Genomic DNA, 26,970 nt, shown 5'->3' with positions numbered 1-26,970 from the left:
ACTGCTGGTGAGTTTGTTGTGCCATCATATTGCAGACTTTCTGATTTAAAAGTAATCTCTGCTCTTGTTCCAGTTATCTCATAAATCATGAAATGGGACAGAATGAAACCAGGTATTTAGCCTCACTTATTCCTAATTTTCTTTTTTACTGAAGGTTTTTTTTTTTTCCAAGAAGATCCAGAGAAGTCTGATGCATACAGATTTTAATACTACATCAGGTGAATGTGAAGAAAATGAGAAATAGACTGAGCTGGGCAAGACAGTAGAAAGAGGAGGCAAACATGAGGAATGGGAAACATGAGAAATAGAAATGATTTTGGCCACCGTGTTTTTAAAAATATGTGCTCATTAGAATAAGTCTGTATTTGAACAAAATCTTTGCAGTACTATATATGTGGTATAATCACGTTGTTTGCCTGGAGTGGTTAAATATATGCCATGAATTTGTCCTGAGATGTGAACAATAAGTAGTAGTTTTAATTGAGAAGAAAACCTTTTCTTTGACGTTTTGTTTGACACGATAAAGAGAACACAACTCCAGGAATTTTTTAATTTATAAAAATTATTTTAACTAAAATAGGTCTTAGAGTATATAATTTACATTTTTACCACTTATGTGGGAAAACACAAAGTTAAGTTGGCTTTAAAAAATTTTCTTCTATGTCTTTAGTTATTATAGGTATGCCACATATATAATTAAATATTCAGTTTTCTGTTAAGATAAAATTCACAAAACTGACCACTAATGTGAACTCTATATAGGAAGGTTTGTGATGAAAAAATATTTAAATGTGTTTGCATGAAGATTTCATCATGATGAAACAATTTATTGTAATTTGTGGGCATTTCTGCTGGAAAATTGTTTAATGTAACCGATTGTTTAAGGAGGGTTACCAAACATCTTGGTTTGCCTGGATCAGTTCCAGTTTGTCTGCTGTCCTAGCATTGACTGTGCTTTAGCATTTGACTTTGATTAAAAAAAAAAAAAAATAAGAAGTGTTATCATTAATAGTTGCAGTAAAATAAGCCGGCATGGGTTTGGTAAACTTTCACCTTATATTTCCAGCTTCACTGTGGTCTCATCTGTAAGGTGTGAGTTGACATGTGTATTGAATAGAAGTTTCACATAACTGAGTCTGTTTCCTCCCTTATAGCCCACTTTCAGGGACAGCATGTGGAATACATGCTGATAAAGTGAGCTTGCAGAGGAGGTGCTTCAAGTCTGGCAGTGGCTGGGGAATTCCAGGACTCTGCAGCCCCTGGGAGCTACTTGGTGTAGCAGCTGCTTGTGCAGTAGCCCAGCTGCATCTGAGCGAAAGTGAAGCTGCTCCACTACCACTTAGTTGGTGGATCAGTGGGAAATGAGAAATTGTAATTTAGGTAGAATATGTGACAAAATAGAGATTGAGCAGTCTTGCTTATAAATGTATTCATTTTTGCTAAAATAATTTTTGTCATTTGTGACATGATGTAAGTTTACAACTATTTTTTCCTATCGGTAATGCTTTTTGTACTTATAACAATTATAGGTATATATTTAATGATTTTATCATCCCTGTTTCCTCTTCAGAGTGTCCTACTTTAGGCAATAAATGGTTACCTTATAGTTCAGGCCAACTTAAAGAACTGTGGGCTAGAGCAAGAACACGCACACTAGGCCTTTCAGCCCCATTCAGCCTTGTTCAGAATGGCCTTTACATTTTTAAAGAACAACAACAACAACAACAACAACAACAAACAGCAGAAACAGAAAAGCATGTATGACAGGGACCTTATGTGACCCGCAAGTCTGAAATATTTACTATCCAGTCCATAACGGAAAAACTCTGACTACGTCTAATATAGGGACTGATAAGTATGGTAAGGCTAAAGGCTACTTAAGCACCATAGTTTATCATGAACATAGCTTTGTTTTGCTACCAAGTTAAAATGAAGATTTGGACATTATTGTGTTCTCAGTGGTTTTAGTGTTATTAATGCATGATGTAGCATTCTATGGCCAGTCACATACTATAGTTTGTGACCCCATTCTAGGGCAGAGGTTTCACAGTGTGTGGTCTTTGGGACTTCCCAAGACCCTTTCAGAGTAAATTTGTGATGTCAATGTTATATTTTATGATAACAGTACATTATTATTTTTCTGTTTCACTGTGTTGATATTTGCACTGATGGTACATAGCAATGATGGGGGCCTTAGCACAAATCTAGAGAGTGGCACCAAACTGTTCTAGTTGTTGTTGCATTCTTCACTGCCATGCACTCAAAACAAAGGCAAATTTCACCCCAAAAATGTTTTTAATAAAGCAGTACAAATTAATTACATTTCAACCCTGAGTACGACAAGCCTTTTTAATTGCTCATGTGATGAAATGGAAAATACTCACAAACCACTTCTGCTCCTAATGGTTGTCTCTAGGAAAAGCACTAGTATGTAATTCGAGTTGTGAGCTATGAACTAGTTGCTTTTTCATGGAATATCCTTTTTCCTTCAAAATATGACTGAAAAACTATGGTTACTGGCGGATATTTTCTCAGAAGTTAATAGACTGAGCCTATTTAAGGAAAATAATTGATAATTTTTGTTGTCAATGATAAAATATGAGCTTTCAATCAAAAATTAGAATTTTAGAAAACTTATATCTGCACCAAAAGTTTGACAGCCTCCCAATATTTAAACTTTCCTGAAGATACCTCATTAATTAATGTATTTTAATGAATGTATTTTATGTATTTTAATACATTAATGAATGAGGTATTTTAAAATATTGTATAATGAAATCTGTCAACAAATATTTTGCAGATGATCATTACATGTTGCAGAATCATGCCTAGGTAAAAGATCCATTCAAAGTGTAAGACAGATTATAATATGAGAACAAAAAGTTCATTGATAAAATTTTAGATTCTGTATTCCAAGTAACCTTAAGAAACTACCACTCATCTTATTTTGGTGTTATATCAAAAAAGAATATCTAAATTTTAAGTGAAAAGATTGTTAAAATACTCCTTATGCTTCTAACTAATTATCTGTGTGAGGCTGGGTTTTCTTAACATATTTCAACTAAAACCACACATTGTTACAGATTTGAGAATCCAGCTGTCTTCCAGTAAGCCAACCATTAAAGAAATTTATTAAAAATGTAGATCACAGTCATTTGTCTCACTAAACTTTATGTTGTTTTGGAAAATATAGTTATTAATAAAAATGTATTATTTATATTAATGGAAATGGATTTATTTTAAATGAATTAATATATGAAAATTTTCTGTTTTAATGACTAATACAGTGAGTATCAGTAGATGTAACACACATGAACGGAGGTCTTCAGAGTCCTCCATACTTTTAAAAATGTAAAGGTCCTAAGACCAAAAGGTTCATCCAAGGTTTAAGCAATCACTTCTTTAGTGTGTTGAAATATAGTATCTGAAAATATTTTTATGAATAATTAAGCCTAAAATGATCTCATTTAAAATATTTTTTTTCATTTAGTTCTACAATATCATGAAAATTTTATCAGCTATACTCCTTTTTGCCACACAAGAAAAATCTTTTCTTTTTTTCCCTTTCTTTGTTAATTCTCACAGCAATGCTGGAGTGAAAACAGCACTGCTAGATGCTCATTCTGACATGGGGAGCACTGAAATTCTGGAAAAGGAGACCCCTGAAAATCTCAGTAATGGTACCAGCAGCAACGTAGAAGCAGCCAAAAGGTTGGCCAAACGCCTTTATCAACTAGACAGATTCAAGAGATCGGATGTCGCAAAGCACCTAGGCAAGAAGTACGTTTTGTCTCGAGGCTGGTGTCTGGGTGTAGTTGAGTATTCGTGTGTGTGTGTCTGTGTGTTTTAATAGCTTCAATTTTAATAACCAAGTCTATTCTGTTTTCTTACAGCAATGAATTTAGCAAACTAGTTGCACAAGAATATCTGAAGTTTTTTGATTTTACAGGGATGACGCTAGATCAGTCTCTCAGGTATGATTAAACATCACTTTTATTCTGTGCCTCCATATAATTCTGAGAAGAGAACATAATGTGCTGAAGTTAAAATCTGATTTTTGTTTTTTTTAAGCCCACACTTACTTTGTGAATTTAGCTGAGATTATACCATAAATATTAAACGTAGAAAGAGAAAAATACATTGTTTTTATGAAATCACACGTGAACTCATATTCTGCATCTAGTAAATGACATAGTAAAGAATGGTGGCAACATAAGTCTTGAGGAGAAATGGAATCTGTGGGAATTTGGTTTCAAATGATCAACTTTTAAAAAAGACAGTTTACAGACTATAGAATTAAGATATTTTTCCTAAGCATTTGTTTACAAAACCAATAACTTTTTAAGAGAGTACTTTGGAATTAACTCATGAATGGAAACAAATATCACTGTGATGATCAGAAAGTATCTGTAAAAATGTTTCAGACAGTAGCACTTTTGCTGATCTATTCAAATGAAGGTGTCTTAAACTGATCCTCACTTTTCACACTGTATTGTACTGTAAATCTCTAAATGCAGCTGAAGATAAAACCCAGTCAGCATTTAATCTAACAAACTTAATAACGTGTCAGATCCTGGAGGAATTCTGAGATCATCTTGGATAATCCTCTAGTTTTACAAATCAGGAAACTGAGGCCTGGTGGTTAAGTGAGGATGTTTGAATTATAATGCACACAATAACTTATTTGGTGGCTTTTGCATGAATCAAGGGTACTCAGGTTTTCCAAAGAAAACGGGTAAGAGTAGAGGAATGATCTATATTTTTGCTCTGTTTTCTGATATGTTTTATGAAAAAAAAGTTATGAAAAATTAAAGTTTAAGCAATATAATTTAGATTAGCAAACTGTAAATAAGGAAAATAGCAACATTTTCATCTTAGGAATAAGGTTTATGTATGTTGCTTTTAATAATAAGATTTATAAGAACATTTTAAATGTTTTTTTCCTTCCCATCTCATGTTTAGGGAAATGCATATACTTTGTCAAATAAGGGACATATGGACTTATGTTTGATTCATAGTACTCTGATTTAGATTGGTATGTGTTTCTGGGAGTATTTTCTATTCAAAGAAGTCGTATATGTAAATTAACTTCCTATTATGGAATAAATTAAGATTTTATCTCCCAATTTCCTCCTCATTTAACAAGTTAATAATATAATGTGGTAATAATAGCCAAAATAAAATATACAGAAATCTACTGCACACAAGACAATATAATTGTAGTTTTAACAGTGATATAACAAAATGACAAAAAAAGAAAACCTTTGATTTATGTAGAGTTTTAAAGCATAGCCCATGTGATTATACATTCGGTTTGAAAGGTTCTTTGGTTTTTATCTGATCTTTCAAAATGACTACTTGACACTTAGTCATATGGGGAAATTACCTACCTTCTCGACGCTTTTCTTCCTGTGTTGGCCACTTTTATAGAATTTAAATGTTAATATAAATTTATACTGAGTGGCCATCTAGTAAGTGATTTTTAAAAAATAACTGTAGAGTAATTAATTTATTTTGTATAATTAATTTGTATAATTAATTTCTTATGTTTATGTGAATTATCTTTAATTGTCAAACATAAAGAGTATGTAACATTTTCCCTTTTAATTCTTTTTTAGGTATTTCTTTAAAGCATTTTCTCTTGTGGGAGAAACTCAAGAACGAGAGAGAGTTTTAATACACTTCTCCAATAGGTATTTTTATTGTAACCCAGATACCATTGCTTCACAAGGTAATCTGATAGAAATGCTAGAATTTCTTTTTATAATAAGGGTTATTTTCATTATGAAAGTTATATTTTATTGTGGAAAATATGAGAAATTATACAGAAGAAAATGAAAATCATCTAGATATCTGTAATTACTTAGAGATAACTATTATTAACAGTTTGATTTACTTCTTTCTGGCTTATTTACACAATATCTAATGTCAAATTGGAATCCTTGAGAGTTGTTTCCTACCGCACTTCCCTTTCATTGTATTTTCTCATGTCATCAAATATTCTTTAAAAAGCATGATATTTGATGACTGCATGCTATTCTTTACTTTTCTTTCAGTTATTATTACTCTATTTTCCAGTTCACACTTTGTCACTCTGAGATTTTACCTGCAAAGTTAAACACGTTTTCTTGTTACTTCTTCCCATACATCTGATCTCTAAACTTCTTGATAAAGTACATGTGTGTTCAGTTTTGTGTTCAGCTTTGGGAACATTTTACAAACCTCACTAGAGTTCATGGCGTGCCTCTGGTGCTTTTGTTTGATCTTTACGTTGTTTTAAACATTGATCACTGCCTTTGATTTATGATTTCAATGAATTATGAATTTGTTTATTGTACTATTTGTAAAAAGTAACTTTAAACTATGTAATTGTTGATGTACCCAGTGAAGAGTGGTCTTTCCTCATTTCAGTTCCTACAATAAAGCAGTTTTTAGGGTTTGGAGTCAAGCACGTTCACTATAATTGGGGAATCTTTCATAAATTATCACTGAGATTAGATGTATTATAAATAGTAAATATCTCTTAGCTTTAGTATTACCAATTAATTAAGATAAGTGTACTTGATATTGACTGAAGTGATTGTTATTCCTATCTGTAAAATGAGAACTTGTCTTTATTCCTTTCTTTGACTTTATTTAGACCAGTTATTCACTGTATCACTGTCAGCATTGACTACAGAATGAAAGGGATAGAAGAGGGTTGTTTTGTTAGGACTTTCTTCAAATGTAAGAAGATGTTGACATCTCCTTTCCTTTTTTTTTTTTTTTTTTTTAGATGTGGCAACCATTGGTTGACCTCACAGATTGCAAGGACCTTATCAGTTTACAATTCCTTATTTTCTATTTTTTATGCCTACAGCACCTGGTCTTCCTAGATGGTCTCCCATCCAAGTACTAACCAGGCCCAACCCTGCTTAGCTTCCAAGATCAGACAGGATCGGGCTTGTTCAGGGTGGCATGACTGTAGACTAAGATGTTGACATTTCTGAGTGAAACAATGAATATCGATTTGTGTGCTCAACTGGCCGTTGATAAAGATATTTGAGACTTGGCTCCTGAGTTTTACAAATACTTTAAGCAGTTTCTTTTAAATGGATTTAGAATTTGTGATAATAAACTAAAACTAGAATAAATATACTTTTAGGCATTCAATAGCATCTACTTAGAGATATTAATAGAGATCTCTAACATCTCTATTAGAGATCACCTACTATACCCAAAGGTATACTTTCAAAAAATAAGCTCTTTAATTTATGAAGTCAGTAATTAGACAGGCACCCTCTACATTTAACATAAATTAATAAGATTTTTCTGAGTCTGCAACTGCTAATTTTTTTTTTTTTTTTTTTTACTAAGATTAAGATTGCAGGGTGAGAACAGGGAGAGGAACCAGTTCTCAGATTTAGAAATGAGAGGCTTAACGCTCTGTGCGTTTTCTTTTTTTTTCTCTTTTGTTTTAAAGAAGAGAGAGTGATGTATCCATATAAATGTGAAATGATCCTTCTGGTTTGGCAGTTTTTTCCCCTGAATATTTAATGTTTTAATCTTCACAGATTATTTTAATATTTCACTTTTGTCTGATACATTGTATTTTGGACCATTCAAATTAAACGTTTCCTTTAAAGAATGGCAAGAAAGAGGATAACTATTTCTGCCTGTGTATTTCTAGCCAGAGAACTAACACCCAAACAGTAAATAGTGGAAAATGAAAATCTTGGTGTTAACTTATTCTCTAAATCAGTTTCCTCCCAGAAAGTAAAAAAAGTAACAGTATTTATTTTTATTTCCATATCTTGCATTTAAGAATATTGAGAACATATAAATAATAAGATAAAAATTATAATCTTACTATCTAGAGATGATAATCTCTTAATATTATTATATATTCTCATTGCTGTATTTCTATTTAAATGGAATCATACTGCATATAATGTGTTTTTCATATAATAGTTTATTGTAAAATACCTTTCCATTTCAACATGTATACATGGACAACATTTTTAATGACTTAAAACATAACAGAATTGTTTAACGCCTTAAAACATAACAGTATTTACTTGTTCCCTATTATAATCAGTGTTTCTTTAGATAGTCTTTTATTTTCTCTAGACTCATATTTCCTTAGTGTAAAGCCTTCAATTAGATTTACTGCATCAAAGGACATTGGTTCAAAACTTAAGATATCAAATCGTCCTATCAAATTGTCCCTAAGAGATAGGAATAATTTACTTTATCCAGTACAGTCCAACTCTGTGCACTGAGTTTTTTTAAATAGTTTATTCTTATCTATTTTCTGTCTTGCCAAACTAATACGATTAATTGTGCCTAGCGACAGTATTGTGTTTTTATAGGTTCTTAATATATGCTATTTTAATTATAAGGAGTTCAACAGGAAATAGTGAGTTAATGCTTCTGTCCTTGTCTCTTTCCTTAGATGGAGTCCATTGCCTCACCTGTGCAATGATGCTTCTTAACACTGATCTCCATGGCCATGTAAGTGTAGGTGTGTGAACTGTTTTACCGAAAAACAAACTATCTTGGGCTTATCTTTGCTTTTGTGTTCATCCACATTTGTTCTCTGTCTCCCTTTCTCTCATTCTCTACGTGGCAGGTAGGTAAACATAAATCCTTGGAAAAAGAACTTATGTCATATGCTAGCATAGAGCATAATTTTAAGTGAACACCATATTGTCAGTGCGTCTAAAGTTGTTTCATCTGTAACGTGTGTTCTGTATCTTCTTTCTCCACTGGGTGGCAGAGACAGAGCTTTTACTTTTTGTTTTTTGTTGTTTGTTTTTTGGTTCGTTATTAGGGTTAATATTTTATGATGGGAAGAGAGGATATAAGTTAGATCTGAAAATGTTGACTTTGTTTTCATTAAACACAGTAGTACCTATTAGGAAATCAGCCTTTTTTACACTCCTCAGCTCACCTGGTTTTTTGCTCGTTGAATTATCAAAATAATCTAATTACCTTCTCATCTTCTATCTAAAATATAGGATGAACTTCTTAATTCTATAATTATTTATATAAACTTTCACCTTTCATAGACATGTAATTTTAGCATTTACTTAAATTGTTCATATTAGAGAAAATGCGAACACATTTTAATTACATATATATCAATATATACTTAGCCTAAAAATCATTTCATAGTTCCACTTTCATTTATTTTGAAGAGAAAATCAAGTTTCTTGTAATTAAAGAGTCTTAATCATCCCTTGATTTGCTATATAATTTATTTTACCCTTTAAAAAATTAAAGAAAGTAAAACTTAAATATTAGTCCAAATTTGTTCTATTCCAAAAGGCCACATGATTCCCTTATTTGAAACTGTGGTGCTCCTCTTTAAGAAAGGCAGAATGGATAGGGCCATTAAGATCTACTGAGAGGGGATAAGGGTTCTATCATCAGAAAAGTAAAGAGATATAGTAATAGAATCATAGTAACAGAATCCAAAATCTACCGATCCTAACTAGGAAGTTCCTTTTGCAATTTGTAAGAGGTGAATTTAGAATAGTTTAGTGACTGGGAGACATCTGTAACATGTGTCCGGAGCTTATATAGACTAAAAATGTAGATACTTTTAGGGGACATTCTTGGGTAACGGCTGTAATTCGTCTTGTGGAAATGAAAGTACTGGGATTCCCACAATATGAGCCTTAAAATCAATATCAGAATCTCATATTCATCCAGCTTGCTGTGGGGATGACCAATCAGTGGACGGTCCTAACCTCTGTTTTCCTGTTACCAGTGAAGAAGTTTTCACTGCTTTTTTTTCTGCCTGCCCTGTGATAACAGTTGCAACTCTGTCCCCTTCTTTTTTTCTCATTCAATTTCTCAACCTAACTTTCAGCTGAAGGTGACAATTTTGAATATGCTTGTCCACATAACATTGATCCAAGCCCGAGGTTCCCAGAACAAGGAAACTTCACATCAGATATTTTGACGTTTCATTCACATATGAATATTGTGCATTTAGTGTCTGTTAACTGAGAAAATGTCTAATAAAGAAAAAACTTATTTAAAGGTTGAAGATCTCTTAGAACTTCTATGGAAGTTGCTAGATTTGAGGGGATATGTTTCTATTAAAAACTGCATAGCTTTTTAAAAAGCTAATATTGATTGAATAATACTCTCAAATAAACATGTACCTCGATAATCACAGTAATTTGAAACATTGTAGTAAATAAAGATGTGAGGTTTCTTATTTATTCCGATAACTCAGGTGCTTGCTGTTCAAACAAGCCGTGGGTACTCATTGTCTATAGTCCCCAGGTTCAGAACTACAGATACTGGATTTGCTCTGGTTGTGTCTTCGGACTACTTTTGAGGAGTTGAAAGGAGATTAGTGACACGTCACACTTATTTTTGGTAACTAGACCATGAGACAGTTTGTTAAAATGAACATTTTAATATTATCTTGAGTTATGCCAATCACACATAGTTAACAATTGGCTATAGTGGCAGAATTACATGTAAGTTGGAGAAAATGATAAATATAAGTAAATCACTCTATATCATCTTCGAAATTATGTTTCTGGTGATTATTCTCAGCTTCGTCTTTATAAATGTGTGCTGTATACTTAAGATAGTCTGTTTAAGTTTTGTTTATTAGAGTTTTTTATCCTTATGTGTAATGAGTGCTGTTACAAGTCCTGAATGTGTAGTAGTAATCAGAAGAACTAACCATATGAAAATGTGTTTTTCTTACCTTCCTCCTCTGGATTCATTTAAAAAATAAATTTTCCTTCTAGGTGGTAAGTTTTCTTTCATGATTCTGGATGTAGCTTCTCTTGCATCATGATTGCCTGATTTATTATAGTGTCTGTTTGACTTACTAGCATGGCCCCTATGAAAGTGAATCATTCAGAATATAAAGTAAGTTATTTCTAACTTCTGTTCCTTTTCACCTTCTCCCTATGTTGTACTGCCTAGGCTATCACTTCTCATTACTTCAATGCCGGAATAATTCTCTTGGGGAATGAACTAATAAACCATTTTTCCTTTTCTTTCTTACCATCATGTCATGATAGCAATACAACAGCATGGCCTTTCTAAGACGTGCTCGTGCTTTCAGTGTGGGAGGCATAACCTGGGAGATTAACTTCTTTTGGCTGTTCTTTGTGAATCTTTCATGTGGGTTTCATTTACTCAAAGGAATGATGCATTGAAAATGCATTGATATGGGGCCTTTGCTCTTGCTAATTTTCTTACTAATAAAATGTTAGAATGTATACTAATATAATGAATCTAATAGCATTACATGTTGAATGCCTTTATATCTTTCTTTTTCTAATTTATTCCCTCATTCAACAAACACTTGGAGTGTGTCTACTCCATTCCAAGTTCTGTGTCATTTGGGTAAAGATCAGAAATAAAAGAGACACTCATGGAAGTCAAATCTCTCTTCTTGTAGTGTTGACTAGGCTGACCTCCATTAATTAGGTTTAACTGAAGAAATGTTGACAGGTGATGTCAGTGGAAAGATATTTTAATTACACATTGGATTATAGTTAAATCTCACTAAGTAGGCTAGGAAAAAAACAATCTGAAGTATATACAGTATTTGGGGGAAAATTAATATGTTATCATTATTTCATTGGAGCTAAGAATGACAATTCCCTTCAGTACCTAATTTTTTAAAATATTAATATTTATCATTACCTTAGCAATAGTATTGACATGCTTTTAGTTGTCTGCAAGTGGTTTATTCTCTTAAATACTTATCATTGTGGTCACATGTCTAATTTGCTAAGTAATCTCTTATTTTTAACATGCCTCTTCCTCTGTGAAATATATATAAATTAAACTTGTACATACAGACAAATTTCCAGTAAACTGTGGTTTATTTTTCTCTTGCTGTCTTGAAACTAAGTTGTATTGAATTTTGTTTGAACTGTCAACAAGGAAAAAGTGGAAAAAATTTTTAAGCTTTTTATTCTATTAGAAATGATGTGACTAAAAGGATCTGTCATGTTAGAATAAATTCAAACCTATTCCTTTTCTGGACTAATCTTCAAATGTGCTCTGTTGACTACAAATAGCTCTCTTGTACTTGGATCCATCCATCCTGGCAGGATTATTGCTGAGGCTGAAGACAGGTGGCAGAGACAAGACAGCAGGCAGGAACTTCTTACCAGGGTTGGACTCTGCCTGAGGTAGAAGGAAGTTTTACATATGGAACTGTGGCTTGGGAGTTTTAGTAGCTCTCTTACCCAGGGTCTGTCTCTGCTTTCCAGTATTGGCAGGAGCCAGCCCACCCTGTGCAGTAGGTATAAGGGAGCAGGAGTGTGGTTCTTCTGGAGTGGCAGCTCTCTGCCTCAGGCTGGGCATCCCACAAATACTTGTCCTCGGGATGCTCAGAGTGTGCAGAATATCATCCTCAGTGATCTGAGTTTAATGTGTGAGGCAGGACCTTACTGGCTTTTTTTGTATTGGGTTATAGGTTGGATAAGGGCTAAAACCAAAGCTAATATACCATACTTGTAGGGTGAAGAAAAAAGTCAAGGAATAAAGTATAGGTTTTATAACGGTACAATGTTAAAAAGATATGTATTATACAGTTTGAGTTAAGTCATAGGAATTCATTATTTTTCAGTCTGTAAACTGCATTGATTTTTGTGATTGATTATTCTTAAATTGGCCCTCTAGTAGGAGCCTGGAATTTCAAATAGTGGGTAAAATATTTGGTTTATTATCAGAAGTGGTAAATGACTATTATAAGAATTTTTATGAAAGAATTTTAATTCTTTTACTTTTCATATTGTACTGCTTTATAGTTTCTCCCTCAAAAGCACCATAAACTTCCTTGAGGTTGATAGATAACATATTCAGGAAATCTGTATCTGTGATTATCATTATGGTAACTGGCAGAGCCTTCTGCCTGCTACCTCTCCCCTCTGCCAACACACACACACACACACACACACACACACACACACACAGACACACAGACACACACACACACACACACACACACACACACACACACACACACACACACACACGTACGTAGAGGTCTTCTCCCTTCTTTTCCTGTCTGTGCTATTCTGCATACTCAGTGTCCTCTGCCGGTAAAACCATTCCTGCATTCATTTCTTTTTCTCTCTGGGCTTTATCCTGTTGTAGATTCCAGCCTTAGTCTTAATTTTCATTGAGCCAGCACTGCCTCTTTCCTCTTTTTAACATGTCCTCGGTTCCAAGTCTGTCTTTTCACCTGATTGAGAACTCCCCAGCCATAGCGAATTCCTCCATGCTCTCGTTCCATGGAGCTTCTCATTGATACTGAAAGTTCACATAAGCGTCGGGCTTAGATCGCAGAGTTGTTTAAGGGTTTCTAGTGAGGCATGGGGTTCATTTTTACTGTTAATATTTTTATCGCCAGAATGAGCATTTACGGGATAGCCTGAGAACCTAACTATCAGCTGTGGAAATGTTTTTATAGAAAAATGTCATGGTTTCAAAATTTTCAATTTTAAAATGACCTTTAGAATAGAATTCACTATCAAATTGGCAACTACCTAGATTTTAATAGGAATCTTTCTTTAAGCATGTCAGCATTAATTGTGCACTAGTGGATTTTCTTGGCTCTTCCAAATGAAAGCCTCCTTTCCTTTTCTCCCTTCTTCCATTCCTTCCTCCTTGCACACTATTGCCAATCTTTCTTCTCTATCTCTCCCCTCTTTTCCTTCACTCTCCTCTCTTTTAATTAATGGAACTCATTTAGGGACCTCAGATTATCTAATTGATACGTCATTCTGTCACTGCATCCCTTTCCTTCTGACCATTGTGAATTTTTTACATTTGCACAGCTCATTAGTAGAAGGTGATGAAGGGAAACCTATGAAACTCTGTTGTCAGTTTTTGCTTTCTTTCCTTCTTCATGCAAATATTTGGGGAGGGAGGGAGAAGTGAGGATAAGGAAGGTGATTACAACCTCTGACCTCTAACCTCATTACTTAATTTAATGCCTGTCCTATGATAATCAAGTTAAAAAGAGAGTATAGTCTTCATAATTTGATTATGGGGTCAGTGTCTTTTCCTTTATCATCTCAAATTTTAGAGGAAATACTTTTTTTGTAGTGATAGAATCTGCTTACTGTACTTTCCAACTTTAAAAGTCACAGGATCCCTTTATACTCTCAAATTTTTTTGAGGACCCATAAGAGCTATTTTTATATCTAGTAATATTTACCATATAAGAAACTAAAATATTTAAGATTTTAAAATATTTATTAAATCATTTTAAAATAATATGAATAAACCCATGAAATGAGTAACATACTTTTTGTGAACAATAATTATATGTTAAAAAACAAAAAATATTTAGTAAAAATAGCATTTAAAATTTTTTGTAAATATTTTTCATATTTTGGTTAATAGAGAACAACTTGATTTTCTGCTTCTGCATTTAGTCTTTTGCAATATATCACAAGTTATGTAATTTTTAGAAAATTTCACTATAACGTGTGTGTGTGAGAGAGAGAAAACGTTTTTTAGTATTATTATAAAAATAGGTTCAACTTGGACACCATAAACAGGATTCCTGAACTACACTTAGAGAACCACTGTATCGTCATATTTCGGTCACCATATTTTCCTTTATACCACTTCTGATTTCTTTTTCAATGGCAATATACACACAGGTGGTAGGAGAAATCCCGGTAATATTTCAGTACAACCTAAAGGTTGTACTTTTAACATTTATGTTAGCTCTGTGAGTTATGAAAGAACGTTTTGAATATTATAGCTATAGCTTCCTGGGTTGGAAATTTACAAAGGATCCTGCTTCAACGGCTAATCATGCATATAAAAAAAATGGACACCTGAGGGCAGCATAACATAATTAAACTTGTTTGATAGAAAAACCTACAAATCAAAACAGGAGCTTTCAGTAGAGCTACAGAACTTAATTACCAAATCAGTAGTATGCTTTCTCGCCATTTATTGTAACATGTTGGAGGAGGTGGAATTGTCATGTGGGAGGGTATGCCTGCTGTGTTTTTAATATCCCAAGATTTATGGAGCCATATTTTACCAATGGATCATGAGAGCTTTTAGTTTCTCTGAAAGTAGCTTTTCCATAAAGCTTCTAGATTTTGTACTATTAAAAATGAGAAATTTTAGGATAGTTTTGCCTAACTCTTCAATCTCTAGGTCAGAGTATATGTTGTGGTCTCCTTTCCGGTGAATACTTGACAGCTGGCCCTGTTAGCAGCTCTCCCTTAGCACTGAGTTTAGATTAGGTCTTGACTGGAGCTAGTTGTCAGGGAGGGCATGCTTACAGCAAAGACTTGGTTACACTTGCTGAGTTTTGGACTGTGACTTGTATGGTTTCTAGGTGACTGTTAAAAATGAAACTCTCCATCTTGACTTTCCCCCTTTGTTCTCATTGTTACCACCAAAGTTGGGAGCTGATTATCTGCTGGAGTGGTGTTGGGGGTGCAGGTGGGGAATGCCATAACTTCAGTAAAGGAAAAACCTGAAATTAGGCACAGGGTACATTAAGATGCCTAATGTATTTGCATGTTTGCTCATGATGTTGTCCTCAATGTCAGTGCCACTTCCTTCCACTTTTCTTTTAGATGAGGGGTTGGTAAAGTATGACCCACAAGCAAAATCAAGCAAGTCAAGTTCTATTGCTAAGTAGCCATACCCATGTGTTAACATCTTCAGACTAAAATGCAATGTTGAGTAGTTGTAACAGGGACCTTATGGCTTGTAAAGCCTAAAATATTTCCTATCTGGTCATTTACAAAAAACGTATAGAATTTGTCTCTTCCAGATTCTGGCCCTTAGTCCATGAAACCTTCTTCTCTTTCCCCAAATATGGTAGGGTATAGTTGAGGATGATCCTTTTACTTAACATTCTAAATGGGAACATGTTAAAAATATCTTAAGTTTTTCAGAAATGATAAATTCACCAAAGAATTTCTCTCTGAAAGGCATTTAATTTCTCTCTGAAAGGCAAGAAAACCAATGGAGAAAACAGCTCTTTTGTATTTATTAAAAATATATTTGATAATGACAATGTAATTATTTTGGAGAATAGTTTAAATTTGTCTGGCGATGTGAACCCCAGTCTAGGTTTTTTATATTTTTTGATTAATATTTTCTCATAAAAAGTAGTATCTTACTTGGCTAAATATTCAAGACTTCGGCCTGCATAGTATTTTGGGATTTCAAATAGAATTCTTTCTTTTTGTGGATTTTTCATTTTATGTATTACCATTTTAGGTTTGATTTTAAATGCCTCCTGATTTTATTAATGATCCAGAGATTCATTTTCATTAAGGGTCTCAGATTTGATTATAAATGTTGTATTGATTTTAAGGGATGATTTCTGTGCCTTTCTATGCATCAGGAAGCCTTTTCAAATCTCCATGCTTTTATTTAATGGGAAGGAATTCAGAATATAAGAAAGCACTATGAATGCACTACCTTGGCAGGCAGCTGGCCAGCATTTGTTTCAGATCAAGCCTACTTTTTTCTAAAGTTATAAATATATTTAGGAAGAAAATGAATAAAACTATGACAATGTGCGAGCTTATCTGTGATACCTATGAATTGTTGAGATACAGAGTCAATGATTAGTTAGCGTTGTTTGGTAGACAGTATTTGAATAATTGGCATTTTAAAATAATTGACACAATTTGGTATAATCGGGACCAAAAAAAAAAATCCAGGTATCATAAGGAGTGTTTCTTGATGACAAAGACTTCACTTCATTTTACTTTTACACTCTGATAAAAATGGTATAAAAACTCAGCGTTTAAACATATGTCAGTAAGATACAAAATGGGCTAAACTGGCCCTTTGCTCTTTTGTTCCTAAACCTTACCTAGAAGAATTAACCAGAGAGTCAGAGGACGACAGTAAATGGCAGATATAAACAGCCTCAACTTACAAAGTATTCAAGAAGTTGTTGGGCATCTTTGATCCATAGAAAGTCATATATCTTCGTTATCTTTATTCCCTGCATTGGTTAGACAGGTTGAGGCACAGTGAATTAAGTGATTGCACTAATGTTTCCTTACTGTGGAGGACCTGAAGTCTTTGAATTGTTTTTTGTTGGTCTGAATATACATATCCATTCCCCTAACCCAGATGCTATTTTTTTAATTTGTGTTTCAAAATCCAACTGTGTCAAATTGGTATCTTTATACTGCTGTAGGTATTGGTATGGTGACTGTGAAAGTATACAAAAGGCAATGCCAAATAAGCAAGTAAAATAAATCTGGATTTAGAATGAAGTATGATTTTATAAACCAAAATAACTTCGACTTTTCCATTGTTGTTAAATGTTAAAAAAAGATAACAATTTTTATTAATTAAATGATGAATGTTTTATTTACACCTTACAGTAAACATTCATAGTGTCTTAAAACATTTTTGACTCAGTGACGTTTAAATGTATTGCTCATGAAACTTCCAAAAGCATTTTGAAAAAATTAGTATCCTCACTTATGGTTCAAAGTTGTCATCTAAATTTTTTTATTGTAAGTTTAAGACATAAAAAGGTCATTTTTGATGTGGACATTAACTATTGATATCAAAAGAATAGTCTTTCATTATAGTTTAAAGATCATAGCGAGGGAGAAACATTTCTTAGTGACAGAGTAATGTGCTCACTTCAGCAGCACATATATTAATGACAGAGTAAGTACATCTGAAGTAAATGACAATAATATTGACTCCTCCAAAAAGCAATGTGAACACTAGCAAAAAAAGTCAAAAATCAACATTTCCAGAACTCTGGAAATTAATCAAAGGCTTACAACAGTCTAAAGACTGTTTATTGAAGGGGGAAAATCAGCTGAATTTCCGTAAGAACAGTAAGCTTTGTGGCATTTTCAGTTGCCCTATTTCCATTCCCCTCTCCCTAGTTCCACAATCATCTTGAAAACCAATAGCCTCACAATCACAGTAGCTATGAAAACCAGAAGCCTAGTACCCACTGGGGTTGGCAGTTTAGAGCTTTTATGAGTTAAAAGGAGAAATAAACAATTCAGCAATAATAGTTTGAACTTCAATATCCCACTCAACTGTATTTAGAACAACTACACAGAATGTCAACAAGTAGAAGATTTGAGCAATACTATAAATCAACTAGATCTAACAGAGACATCTATAGCACACTCTACTCATCCAACAACAGCAGAATGTGTATTCTTTTCGAGTACAAATGGGACATCCTCCAGGATAGGACATAAAACAAATCTCAATAAATTGAAAATATACAAAATATGTTCACCAACCACAATGAAAGGAAATTAGAACTCATAAGCAGAATGAAGTTTGTGGAAAGTAAACACATTACTGAATAACCTATGAGATCAGAGATAAAATTCACAAGAGAAATTAAATTCTTTGAGATGAATGAAAATGAAAACAACATAAAACTTATGAGGTACAGCTAAAGCAGTGCTAAGAGGCAAATTTGTTACTGTAAATGCCTATCGTAAAAAATGATCTCAAAGCAATAACCTAACATTTCTGTATAAGAAACAAAAACAGAACAAACCAAACCCAAAGAAAGCAGAAGGAAGGATTTAATTTAGGGCAGAAATAAATAAGAGACTAAAAAATAAGAGAAACATTTTAATAAAACCAGAAGTTTTTTCTTTGAAAAGATCAACAACATTGACAAATATCTAACTAGCCTGACCATGAAAAAAAGATTCAGATTACTAAAATCAGTAATGAAAGCGGGGATATTACTATTACTTTACAAAAACAAAAACATTATAAGCGAATATGATCAACAATTGTGTTAACAAATTAGATCACCTGTGTGAAATGAAGAAATTTCTAGAAAGATAACTACTGAAACTGACTCAAGAAGAAATATAAAGTTCGCATAGACCTATAACAAGGGATTGAATTAATAAAGAAAAAAAAAATTACTTCCCACAAAGAAAATCCCAAGACCAGATGGCTTCACTTGTTAATTGCATCACACATTTAAAGAAGTTTTAATAGTAATCCTTCTCAGAACCTTTAGGTAAAAAAGGGAAGGGAACACTTCCCACAACATTCTATGAAGACAATAATACCTTGATACCAAAACCAGATAAAGCTATCACAAGAAAACTAACATCCCTTAGGAGTTATCCCTTGTGAATATAGACGCAAAATTCTTTTTAAAAACTCAACATATAAAAAGGATTATACATCATAACCATTTGATATTTATTTCAGGGAATGCAAGATTTGCTCAGCAGATGAAAATCTAAAACACGGTATTAATGGAATAAAAGAGAAAAGTCACATGATCATCTTAGTAAACACAGATAAAGCATTTGCCAAAATCCAACACCACTACATGATTTAAAAAGAAAACCTGTAATAAGCTAAGAATATAAGAGAATTTCCTTAATCTGAAAATGAGCATCTATGAAAAACTCTAACATCATACTTGATGGTCAGAGATGGAAAACCGTTCCCCAGATCAGGAACAAAACAACTATATCCACTCTAGCCACTTCTATCTAATATATTGAAGATTTTAGCCAGGATAATTAGAGAAGGAAAAGAGATAAAAAGCATCAGGATTAGAAAGGAGTAAGTAAAATGATCTCTCTTTACAGAAGACCAGATTTTGTAAATAAAAAATCTTAAGGAATTTATAAAAGAGAAAAAAGAAAAACCTACTAGAATCTAAAGAGCAAATTAAGCAAGGCTGTAGAATTAGTTAAATACATCATTGTATTTCTATACTAGCAGTGAACAGTATGAAAATGAAATTAGTTTCATTTACAATACTGGCAGAAATACTAAGGTACTTAAGAATAGATTTAATAAGAGAAGATTCAGATATTGACATTGAAAACTAAAAAACATCGTTGAAAGAAACAAGTGGAAGAATATCCAGTGGTCGTGGATTGGAACACTTAAAGTGCCATACTCTCCAAAGTCAGATTCAGATCTTCAGATTCAACACACTCACTGTCAAAATCCCAGCTGATTTTTTCCTCCCAGAAATTGATAATCTAGCCCTGAAATTAATGTGGAAATGCAGAGGACCCAGAATAGCCACCTTGAAGCACCTCATTTGACCTGAGACACATGATAAAGATTAGAAAATTTGAGATATTGTCTTTTTCAGTATAATGTTGTGAAACAGTCTTTTTCAATATGATCTTTTGAAACAGTATTTTTCATTAAAGTTCTTGCCGTGCTTTAAATGAATTTTCATCAGAACTTAAGACTGCAGATTTAACTATTCAAATTATGGGAAGTATCTACCAAATAAGTTAATTGGCAAAGCCAGTTCTTATTGTTAAAACATTCATCTTTCATGCCCTTTTGCTGATGGAAGAGGCGAGGTTTTAAAAACAATTACTAAACACTTTCACTATAATTAATTAGATAACATGAGACAAATTGTTTCATTGTAAAGTAAAGGGCAGTTATGAAAAGGGAAGTGGGAATCAATTACTTTTAAGACATAGGTATATATGTTCTCAGGCAGATGCGTATTTTCGAAGTTCAGATTCTGTATATATACTTCCTTAACACCATCCATGGTTTTGCATTCCTTTTAAAGACTTATCTTCAGGAATATGCTTCCCTAGTTTGAAGACTTCTGTTCTACCTTACTCTTAGTCTTTTACAAGTAAAATAGCCTTACTGAGCATACATTTAATTGGTATGTGTATTGTGTACAGGAATATTAGTGTAAGTGTACTTCAGGTTCACCCACATTTTGCTAGAGATCCCATGCACGTGCCACTTGTTTTGTATTCTGCATCCCTCTCCTGCACTCATGACAGATTTCTCTTGGTGTCCAGATTGAACCTCAGATTCTTCCACAACTGGCAGCTTTTACTAGTTATTGGAGCTGGCATAGGAGGTGATTCTGTGTCAGCAATATTATTAGTTTTCTTAGTCAACCTATTCATATCTTCTATTTTTGTAGTTTAGGTTTTCTAATAATTTTGTTTATTAATGTGATTTTCTTTGGTTAAACTTATTATCCCGAAATCAGCTTGGAAACACATTTTTGGAAACAGTTCTCCGTGGGGCTCTTGCTTTTCTGTTCATTTTGTGGACAGAAGCTTTGATTGCCTTTGTTCTGGTCTGTCTTTTCAACATTGGTTCCTTAGGGACCAGCTTTAGGCTCCAGAGCAATGGATAGGTTTGCTCATAGCCTTAGAAGGTAAGAGCTGGTTTCTCCCTTTCAAGCAAAGGAGTAGACATGCTTACTGCCTGTTGTAAAAATTCGGGTTCCCAAAGCTCAGGGATCCTTTCCTATATGGCAGCCTACTGCATGTGCAGGTGTCAGCTGGCCCTCCTCAAATTGCTTCCCGAGAACTGGGATTCGGGGAACCTGGAGCAAGAGAATGCTGATATTCTGGCTATTCCTATCGTTGTAATACATTCCTGTGCCTCTGACCCAAGAGTCTTACTTCTGCTAGCATTCATGGATCCTGACAGGCTAACTTGTTAGCGTGAAAATAGGCTCAAATCTCGGATCTTCACAGTTCTTGACACTATGTATAGGAAATATAAATAAAAAGGCAAATAACTAGCTGTTGGTTTCACCTCAGAAATGTCATTTCTATCCATGTTTTTTAAAAAGTATATTATATATTATTTACATAAATGAAGCATAGATTTTTTTCTTAGGTTAAAATAAAGCTTTGGCATAATTTTGCTATTTTAATGACAGTTTTAAAAGCATAATGAGCCATCTGTTTCTCTTATGCATATAAATTTGTATTATATGAATGTATGTATATCTGCACATATATTGGGGTATGTGTGTGTATTCATGTTTTGAAAAACTAAATCAACCTTGTTTTGCTTAATTACATTTTAAAGAATTAATCTTAATTCCATATATGTCATTATGATGTATTATTTGCCTCTATTCCAGAATATTGGAAAGAAGATGACCTGCCAAGAGTTTATTGCAAACCTCCAAGGGGTAAATGAGGGTGGTGATTTCTCCAAGGATCTACTGAAAGTAAGCATTGAAATACTGTTTTTTAAAATATGTTTATATTTTCTTATGTATATATTTCTATCCAAAATAGACAGACTAAGGATCACTAAATATTTTATTTTTTGCTTTTGGTCTTATTGATGATGTTTTGACTGGGTTTTGTCCTTGATGCATAGTACCCTTCAATTAATAATTTCTCAAAGTCCACATTAAAATCAATAATACTGAGCTAAATGTAATATGTAGATTTGTAATAATTGGTGACACAGATAGTTGGTGGGCAGGTTTTTATTTATTTGTAAGCAGACTGTCAGAATTTGAGAAAGGTCACAAAGGTATAATCACTATGGAAACAAAAAGGCATTTTGCAGACTATGTTGGAAGCAGTTCTTTTTTTTTTTTGGAAGGAGTTCTGACTATATTCAGTCTCTAGTCACAGAGCCACTCAGGTTGTCTCTGGGAACAGATTAAATTAAATCCGAGTATTGTAGAATGCCTGAATTATTTGCACTCAGCTTTTTTATTGTTAACAGCATGTTATTCTTCATCAACCGATTGTTTTCAAGGAGACTACAAAATTAGCTTTGGAATTTGTAACATTCTACATCTACATGAGATATGCATCTGATCAAATACAAAATAGTAATTGATAAGAGATGTGTATTTAGAAGTTCTGTATAAGATGTGAGAATGTGATTTTTACAGATTTCTACTTGTTTTTAGCGTCTTTTAAAAAACTGTACATATATAGATTTCTTTTAAAATTGGTTCCTTTGAATGAATTTGCTATGAAGGGTGACACATTTGAATCAGCTATAATATGTGCCTTTTGAGAGATAAGTCCTTTATCATGTTTTATGTGACTTTTAAACTATATAAAATATATAGAATAGAGTTATGCAAGATTTGAATATATACTGTGGAAAATAAAAGAAGTTACAAAAATGTGGCATTATGAGAGTGTTACTGAATTTATTCATTATGAAAAAAGCAAGAAGAAAAGTAGCTTCAGCTTACTGCATAAGGAAGGTATTTTTTATTGAGGTATAAATGACATACAATATCATATTAGTTTCAGATATATAACAATGATTTGATATTTGTATAGCAAAACGATCACCACAATAAATGTAGTTAACACCCATCTGCATATATAATTACAGAATTTTTTTCTTGTGAGAACTTTTAAGATTTTAGCAACTTTCAAATATGCAATACAGCATTATTAGCTGTACTCACCATGCTGTACATCACGTCCTCATGACATAACTGCAAGTTTGTACCTTTGACTCCATTTACCCATTTTGCCCCCTCTCTAGCCCCTGCCACTGGCAACTACAAGTCTGTTAAGGTATTTTTTAAGTTGTTTCTTTATAGCAAATACTACCATTTCTAAAGCTACAGTTCCAAACGGAAAAGGGAAATAAAAGGTGTTGGATTGTAACTGGTAAATATGTTCTGTACATTGATTGAAGCTATACTATAGATACAGGTTAACAAGTCTGTTTTTAGTCCAGCAGTGTTAGCATGGAAAATAATGGAGTCTTTCTAAGAGGGCTTTTATCAAGTCCTGTCAGAAATGAAAATTGACAGGCAAATTTTTCATGGCGAAGCTTTTAGATTTGAGTGGTAACATGCTTGACTGGGGGTAAATTATTGAGAAGCTTTAGAGCGTGTTTGATGGAGCTGTCTGAAACCAAATGTAGTCACCGTAGAGTCCAGTGGCTGCCGTTCACCTTGGGTAAACATATGTTCTTTGATTTACTCTGCCAAGAATTTGCTGGGTGATTTGTTACAGTCGTATAATTGAGATCATGTTCACAAACCTCAGGGGGGGAAATATGTTATACTATTCTTTATTTACTGTAGGAAGATGACAGTGAAATACTACTGAAAATGACAGTGGTGTTTAGCATGGAAATTGTCAAGTAAAATATTGATTTTCTTTCATAGCAAGCCCTAACCACTCACCCACCCAAGATGAGTGTTTCATTTCAATAGGAATCTGGACTTTACTGCAAAATCTCTCTCTCTCTCTCTCTCTCTCTCTCTCTCTCTCTCTCTCTGTCTGTCTCTGTCTCTCAATTCCTGCCGAGATTAATCATTGGATAGAATATTATTTTGAATTTGGGGAGAAATATGATTATGTACATGCCATACAGACAGATACGTATATACATAAAGATCAACACAAAAATGTTTGGTGCCATTTTACAGGTTCTGGGTAACCCCTTTCTCTCTTCTTCCATCCCCTCTCCAACTTAAACAATTACAGGAATGTACAACCTTATGTTTAATTCATGAGGTAAAACGCATATTGACCTTGTTACTTTTATACTTCTTTGGACCAGAATTTGACTTAATGTCTGTTATTCACTGTGGTTGTGTCACTGGTAATGTTTATTGAAGGTTCACCTGCTGTTTCAGACTTGGAGAACATGCTGGGACCAAATGGGCCACTGTCCTCAGAGATCACAAACTACTGAGAAGGATGGAGGGTTCTCGCTTCCTTAAAACAGACAGTTATTGCATATTAAATTAAAAGTATAAACTGAATTCTGCTTGTTCTCAACAGAAATGGTTATAAAAAAAGTTGATCTTAACATACTCAAAGGTATGAAAAATGAAAAACTTGATTCAAGCCTTTCATTTAGAGACTTCAGTTAATATTTTGCTTTAAATTTACCTTAGACTACATTGAAGGGAAAGATGATACATTGAGCCCTCTTTTACAATTTATAATTCCACTGCAGTTTTCCTTTTCACTCAAATGACCTAAACAGATGTATGAGGGCTTTGCACAAAAAAAGAATATTTTTCCCACAAGTTGCTTAAAGTAGAAGTTAGATATCTATAGTATAAAGTAGAATGAGTTGGATACCAAAGGACAGCCAGCGATGGAATATTATCTAGATTCTTTAAAGTTGAAGGCTGCCTGGGAGGATGTGATAGTTGAGATAGGCCTTTGAGGTATAGGTACAGTAGGTCTAAATAAGTCTTTCAGAAGAAGACTTATTTTAGTTTTTATTTAGGTTATTATTCCATTTCATCTCCCACCCACAATTAATGTTCTCTCTTTCTCATAAATACCCCTTCCTATTAACCAAATCAGGACACTAATTCATTCAACAAAATATGCCAAGCTATCATGGTTCTGCAAGGGCCTGCCCATCCCAACACTTAGATGCGGTTTGCCTTCAAGCATCATCAGGGACAAGGTGGAAAAGGAGAAAAAAGAGGTTCTGATTTTGATTATATGATAGATTTAATAAGACATTCCTAAGACTCTCTAATAAATACTAAAATTCTGAAGGACATGAATAGAGGGGAATGAGAATGTACAATGTGGGCTGGTTCTAGATTGGAGGCTGAACTTTCTGAAAGACAGATGATTGCGATTATGGACTTGGGGACCTTACTCCCTGGGTTCTCACCCCAGCCGCCCTCTCTTATGAGCTGAGGGATTGTAATCAAATTCATTTAAACTTTGTTGATACCCTTATCTGTGAAATTGGGGATTTTATGAGTCTCCAGCCCATCTAGTTGTTTTAATAATTGTAACTTTTTATTTTAAATATTATTTTATTATTTACCTAGCTCAAAGTGTCCTGGAAAGGGACTCCATCCCTTCTTAAAGGTATTTAGACCCAATGTGCTTTATACCTTCCTAGGGCTAAGTGGGATTAGTGTTAGTGGACAAGACCTCTATCCTCATCCCTTTTTAGCCTAAGTACGCACATCCTCTTGCTCTTTAAGAACCGTCTGAGCTTTGACCTTGAGCATTTCCTCCTTTTGTGGTAAGATTTTTAATCCTCATCATTTGTGGCTTTCCGAAGACTTGTTGGTTCCAAGAATAGCCATCAAAATCTGCCACTAGAGGCATTTGTTTTATAAAGTCTGTCTTAACATTGTGTAGGCACCTGAAAATGAACCTTGGTTACCCCTGTATTTTCCTTGCCTTTTTACCTTGTTAACACCAGTCTTTCTCCTGAGCCTATCCTTCTTGCCACAATTTAATATCTTATATTTGGTGTTGGGCACGAGCGGAAGTACCAAGGAGAGTATGGCCTTAAACTAGTCTTGGACTCTTGAAGAACCTTTGAGGAAGCAAATTGGTTCTTGTATTCTTTAAAGACCACAAGATGATTCTGGGATATTAATGGAGATATGAATTATTTGAAGAGACTAAAAATCCCTGGGGAAGAAAAAATCTTTGCTAGATTTTTACCTGCTCCCTCCACACCCCTCTGCCCCAGTGTTTCCTTCAGGTAGAGTCTGAGGTCAGAAGGCTCAAGGGCAGGGATTGTTTGTATTTCAACCTTCCCTCAGTAGTTTTTGTAGACCTAACTGTGCTAGCCTGGGGATCTCTTCCACCCAGTTGTATCAGGGGCAGATACCAAGGAACTAGTGAGAGTGTTGGCATGTCATCATATGCATGTTTCTGAAGCTCTTTGTAGAATAATTTAAAAAAAAATTTTTCTGAACGGTCCTTTATCTCAAAATATAGCACCTTGCTCCTTTGCCTTCATGTTCCCTAAGTTTTGTTTCTTTTGAGTTTCCTACGAACTTCTATCCTTAGTTTTAACAGAAAAACTACATTTTTATCTTCAGTTCAACCTGCTTTCTTTCTAACTCTGGTGGTTGATAATCCTCCATTTCTTACTACATATAAGGAGAGACACAGGGACTTTGGGTGGTGGATATCAGTTATTTAAATATTTAGAGGGGAATTAGCCATTTCAATATATATTTACAGGAAAAAAGGAAAGAAACAATGTGAAATAGAAAAGGAGCTAGTGAAAATTGGCCTAGGAACTTATTGATGGAAGGTCAATTATTAGCTGCACAATAATTTCATTTTGAGAAGACATCCAGATTGAAGATTTCGACAATGAAACATGAAACCCTAATTATTTACTCTCAATTTTCTTATTGCCAACTACCATTTGATACTAAGATAATGTTCTCCTTAATATTTTTATCCTAGTCATAGTTAAATCTTTCTTTTTAAGCAGCAA

At 33.7% G+C, this 26,970-nt stretch overlaps 1 protein-coding gene and 1 non-coding gene across 2 annotated transcripts in view; one reads left to right on the top strand and one right to left on the bottom strand.

Moving 5' to 3' along the window:
* Positions 1-26,970, top strand: part of PSD3 (pleckstrin and Sec7 domain containing 3) — a 364,145-nt gene that overhangs the window by 152,261 nt on the left and 184,914 nt on the right. Inside the window, exons 5-9 of the mRNA XM_015592799.2 lie at positions 3,586-3,780; positions 3,894-3,974; positions 5,619-5,731; positions 8,435-8,493; positions 21,884-21,973. Of these exons, the coding sequence (XP_015448285.1) occupies positions 3,586-3,780; positions 3,894-3,974; positions 5,619-5,731; positions 8,435-8,493; positions 21,884-21,973 (538 nt within the window). The remainder of the gene's footprint in view (positions 1-3,585; positions 3,781-3,893; positions 3,975-5,618; positions 5,732-8,434; positions 8,494-21,883; positions 21,974-26,970) is intronic.
* LOC112483433 lies at positions 6,851-6,969 on the bottom strand. Its single transcript, XR_003047632.1, has one exon. It is a non-coding gene; the product is annotated as a 5S ribosomal RNA (ribosomal RNA).

Source organism: Pteropus alecto, unplaced genomic scaffold, assembly GCF_000325575.1.
Source record: "Pteropus alecto unplaced genomic scaffold, ASM32557v1 scaffold24, whole genome shotgun sequence".
NCBI classification, from domain to species: Eukaryota; Metazoa; Chordata; class Mammalia; order Chiroptera; family Pteropodidae; genus Pteropus; species Pteropus alecto.
This window is presented reverse-complemented; position numbering and strand designations above follow the sequence as displayed.